General features: G+C 40.9%; 1 protein-coding gene across 1 annotated transcript in view; it reads right to left on the reverse strand.

Moving 5' to 3' along the window:
• Positions 1 to 1515: 1515 nt before the first annotated feature.
• ZNF281 (zinc finger protein 281) overlaps positions 1516 to 5401 on the reverse strand; it is a 4052-nt gene continuing 166 nt past the window's right edge. The window contains exon 1 of the mRNA XM_067538300.1: positions 1516 to 5401. This exon is cut by the window's right edge and continues 166 nt beyond it. Coding sequence (XP_067394401.1) covers positions 2785 to 5401 — 2617 coding nt within the window. The 3' untranslated portion in view covers positions 1516 to 2784.

Below are 5401 nucleotides of genomic sequence, written 5' to 3' on the forward strand. Positions count from 1 at the left end.
CTATCTACTGCTTGTTTGAATAATGGTTTTGATACAACCTTATTTTTGGTAGGTCCTTATTTAAATGCAAAAACAAGTTAAACTGTTTTGTTTAAAATATTAGCTTAGAACAAAATTATCTCTACATAATATCTACAGAAACTCTAGCTCTCAATTTACAACTAAGTAAACTACAAAACTTATTCAAGTTTCAGTATGTGCAATACTACTGTACAGAGCCATATGCAACAGACTTAGAGGGTCATATTGGTCAATCAGTTTAAGCAAAATCTAATTGATTTCAATGGAAAGTGAAACAAACATTAATGGAATAATGTGGTTCAATTTTTTTTAAATAGTGTATTCAAATAAGGATTTCCAAACCAAAAAATAATCTAACAGTATAAAAGTATTTAAGGCTGCATACTTAAAGTACCAAATGTATTTTTATTGATCATTCTAAAAGAAAAAAAACTTTACAATAAAAATACCTTAAAATATGCCATCAAGCTGTAATATTGCTTCTGCAATGCTATTTAAAACATTTTATGGAATTTTCTTAAAATTATCTCAGAAGTGTGACTGGATAATATAAGTGATATCTTCTTTCTTTATGATTTTGTGAATAATGGGTTTTTATTAGTATTAATCTAAAGCAAACAACCAGAATACATATGCAATATCCAGTACACACAATATAAAGAAAGTAAATCATAACCTCTGCAAAACAAGAGATGATAAAAAGAATGAGGCCTACAAAAGTGGTTATGGTCTACTCCGTCCCTCGATGACAGACTGGGCTCTCTGTCTGGCGATCAGAGGAAACTTGCTGCACTAAATTGAAATAAGAATGAAATACATAATCAAGTATAGAGAAATAGTTAAGGGGACTAGATTAATTCTGTGGAAGCAAGCCTTCTAATAGTAAAAAGGAGATGGATAGTTCACTTAGAGAAACAGGGTTTAGGTTTGTTTTTTTGGGAGGGTGGAGGATAAAGGGAGATGAGTTACCCAATTTTTGTAACAATTTGTTTAATAATTCCATAGTTTTCAAAACACCACTTTCATACCAGAAGTGTTTTACACTTGCACAATGTTAATTACTTTATTATACATGGAAGCCTGCAATAGGCTGATTACACAATAAGACTGCAAACAACCACTGGTACTTTTCTGACACGAGAAAAGTATATAAGACTGAAACATCACCAAGAGTACATAAAAAACCATCAGCATAAACATCACCAAAATTACATAAAAAAACTAAGCAAAAAAATATTTAAAAAAAAGTGGTTTAGAGCAGTGCCACTGCCATTCAGCAGCTTCAAACGGCCACTAGCAATTCTGGGTTTCTGTGGCTCCACAGGCATTAATCAAGATTCACATATAATAAATAATGTACCACAAAATATACATAAAGGAAGGCAATAATTCCCATGAAAGGGTTCTGATGACATTAACAAACCACTCAAGCTCCACCCTCATGGTTTACGTCATCACCAGAAACCTATGATGGAATTGCAGCCTTAGGCCCCAAACCTGCAGTGAGATATGATGTTGTGGACCAGAGCATCTATATGGAGACCCACTGACATTACTGGAATCTGTTAGATACGGATGTCCATGTTAGCAAATCCCGGTGCAGCATCAGGGCCTACTATGTACAATTGGGAGTATATTATTTCTTATTGTACATGGAAACCTTAATAGAATTATAAAATAAATGGGTGTTTATTTTTTTATTTTTCTGTACTTGATGTCATAAAAAGACATCAGTAAGTACATAATAAGTTATGCACTTTCCGGAATGTAAATCTTTTCAAATTCCAACTGTTAAAATGGGGGGAAGTAGCCAGGGAAGGAGCACAAACCATGTAGGACTGAACCAGGGAGGATAACAAAATACACAGAAAGGGGAGCTGGTATACTGGTATACCTGAGGAAGGGAAAGGGGGAAGGGCAAAACACTGATTTGTTTTAAACCATGTATAATAAATAATGTATCCCAAAAGTGTATATAAGTTATGACTGTAGTTTCAAGTTGGGATTCTAATGACATGAACCAGCCACTTAAGTTTTGTTCTCAGGGTTTATATGTCACTAGAATCTCTATGGAATTACAGCCTTGTACAGGAGTTTGGGGGACATTATTGTTTATATTAAAGCTACCACTCCAGGCAATTACCATGGATCCAAGAATATTTGCCCCACTAGTCTGGAATGAGTCACCTGGAAGAAGAGGAGTACATTAAAAGCTACAGCAAGATGTAGGTAGCGAAAATCTCAGAATTTTGGATCAACCTAGATATAAAAGACAGCAGTCTGAAAATGTCTTAGATCCCTTCCTTAAACATTGAACTATATTTGTCGCTATCTGTAAATTGGAAGTTCTGGTACACTAATGGTGCATAGAATTTCCATGCTTCGTTACACTTTCCTGAGAGTAAAGCAATTAGAAAAAAACCTTAATCCTAGGAACAAAGTTATTTTTTTGCATTTTAAACTTTTGGGCTATTCCCTGACAATCTATAAATGTAAATTTGATTGCTAAATATTGTCATTTGAACAAAAAGAACTATTTTAATCTATTGATCTTTTTTTTTTTTTTTTTTGATTAAAACCCATAATAAACAGACCTACAAAAAAATTCACACTAACAAAATAAACTAAATATGAAGAGTTGCATTGAAAGGGCATGTTACATTATTCTTAACAGGACCATGTAGAAACATTCCAATGGCAGTGTTAACAAAATAAAACAAAATTACATTAAAAAAACCCCACAGCCTGGTCACACTTGGGACCTTACCTGTAACTTTGGCTGGTAGGGGTCTTTACTCTTGTACTACATGGCTCATTTACATCAGACATCATATTTGTATACCCTGAGAAATCTGACACTGAAGTCCTTATTCTATGGTCCACTTCTCCATTAGAGTTAGTGATAAAAGTCATTGGCACCCTGCTGCCCGACTTAAATTGAGAACCAAACGCTTGTGCAAAGTTCTCAATCTGGTAGGTTGCTCTAGGCTCTATGTCCTTTTGGGGATCTATCTGGCTAGCTAACTCCTGAGATGGAATCTGAAAGCTTGTTGAAGATTCTAAATTTTTCTGTTCCTTCTGGCTATTCAATTTCTGAGATGTAGACTGGTAGTTTGATGAAGTCTCTAAATTTTTCTGTGGATCTATCAGATCATCCAGCTCTTGAGAAGGAGTCAACTGTTGATGGGTAGCCTCCAAAGCAGATAAATAAAAACCTGGTTGAGATCCAAGCAACATCCCAAAAGGAGGCTTTGGCAATGCAGTTGGCAACACTGAGGTAACAGACTGGCTGAAGCCACACTCAAGTGGAGATGTAGTGTATATCTGTTTGTCTTGAAACAAAGTATGGTTATGGAGAGTTGAAGACAAACTAACAAATTGGAAACTGGGTCCAAAAGTAAAACCAGTGCTATTGGTCGTTCTTTCAAAAGCTTGTTGGAGGTATCTGGAGTATTCTTGCAACATGCTTGCCTTATCATTTGAAGCTGTTTGAGAGTTTGGGCTCAAATTTTCTTCTTGAACCATCTCTGAATGTTCTCCCGAGGTGTGCAAGTCTACACGTTGTTCAGTTATACTGAAAGGATCTTCCTTCTGGCCTTCCGACTTGTGAGAGTACTGGTCCAAGAGACTCTGCAAGACTTCATCAGGAATTCCAGACTTGTCATGGCAAGACTTCATTTCAGTATTTAGAGATGCTGAATCAATAAGAGATAATGGGGCTTCATTATCCATAACACTGACACCTGCAGACTGGATGACAGACTGTTGGGAGGCCATATGTCCAACATTTATAGAAAAGGCACTGTTACTGCTGGCAGTTTGCAAATATCTTCTTTTCTTTGAAAACTGCATGGCATCATCATAATTGCTACTTATGTGACCTGGTTTACCACCTGCACTTTGGAGAAGACCAATAGCTTCTACACCAGTATTGGTTACTATACCAAGAGAGCCACTTTGTTTCCCAGGCAACTGTTTTTGCCCAATAATATCTGGTAACGGTGACACAAAATTAAGGTAACTTTTGTCTGCATTTTTTCTGTTTCCTTTTTTGAAGACCAACTTTGGCACCTTTTTTTGTAATTCTTCCATGCCAGCACCAACTAAGCCACCACTGGAAGACACAACAGGAATTTCTACTGAATAATTCTGCATGGTCATATTACTTGCAACTTGTGATTCAGTTCCTTTATTACTAGACTTATGTCCTTTGTTTTCAGTGGATATACTTTTTGTTTTACTTTTTCTCCTTGAAGAACTTGTATTTCCCTGAGACAACACAGCCATGCTCCCCATGTTATGATTTGATGACCCAGGTTCCATTCCAGCACCTGTTTTACCTATGGCTTCACTGCATGTTCGTCTGTGCTTCAACAGTCTATCAGTCCTTGAAAAATACTGCTGACAAGTGTCACATTTGTATGGCTTTTCTCCACTATGTGTTCTCTTGTGTCTCTCCATATGGTACTTCTGGATGAACTTCATGCTGCACTGGTCACATCCAAATGGTTTCTCCCTACTATGGATCTTCTCATGTCTCTGGAGCAAGTACTTCTGGATGAAACCCATGCTGCACTGGCTGCACTGGAAAGGCCTTTCCCCAGTGTGAATGAGCACATGTCTGCGCAAGTGATAAGAGCTCCTGAAGGCAGCACTGCAGTGTTCACAGACATGAGGTTTCTGACTTGGGGACAGGATGGCAGCTTCTGTGTCTCCCACCAGAAGGGGTTTGGATGAGGCGCTCTGCTTGCGCTTGGCTTTGATTCCCTGAGATTCTGGCTTTGGCCTCTTCACCTTCTTGCCATGGGTGTCGTGCTTTGGCTCGTCAGAGCCCCCAGGGGCGCCCTGACTCCTGCCACTCAGTAACACGTCCCGGTGGGGATGGTGGTGCAGGTGGTGGAGAAGGCTGAGGTCCTGAATCACACTCTGGCTGGCTCCTTCCCCGCTGCCGCCGCCCAGGGCTGGGTGCCTCTCCTCCCCAGCCGCCGCGAACAGCCCCCCGTAGTGCGGCTGCTGCTCCTCCTCGCTGGGCTTCTCCTGCTTGATGCTCACCAGGGACTGGAGGAAGCCCCAAGGGCTCCTCTGCGAGGAGGCGGAAGAGGAGGGGAAAGCCCCAGCCGGCTCCTTCTTGAAAGTCATGTCCTGAGGGGGGGGCGGCGCGGGGGGCTCGGCCGCCGCCGCCGAGGAAGGGGCGGAGGGGGGCGGCGGCAAGACGCACGGCGAGGGGTGCTGCTGGGCCGCCGGCGGGGGCGCGGCCGCCCGGGTGAAGCTGGTGACCGGAGGGAGGCGGTGGTTGAACATGACCATGCTGGGGGGGAAGGTGGGCTCCATGGCCGCCGCCCTCTTGCTGCCGCCGCCGCCGAGGAAGCCGCCGCCGAGT

The sequence above is a fragment of the Emydura macquarii genome, unplaced genomic scaffold (assembly GCF_026122565.2).
Source record: "Emydura macquarii macquarii isolate MOO-44397 ecotype Brisbane River unplaced genomic scaffold, CSIRO-AGI_Emac_v2 contig_480, whole genome shotgun sequence".
In the NCBI taxonomy this organism is placed as follows: Eukaryota; Metazoa; Chordata; order Testudines; family Chelidae; genus Emydura; species Emydura macquarii.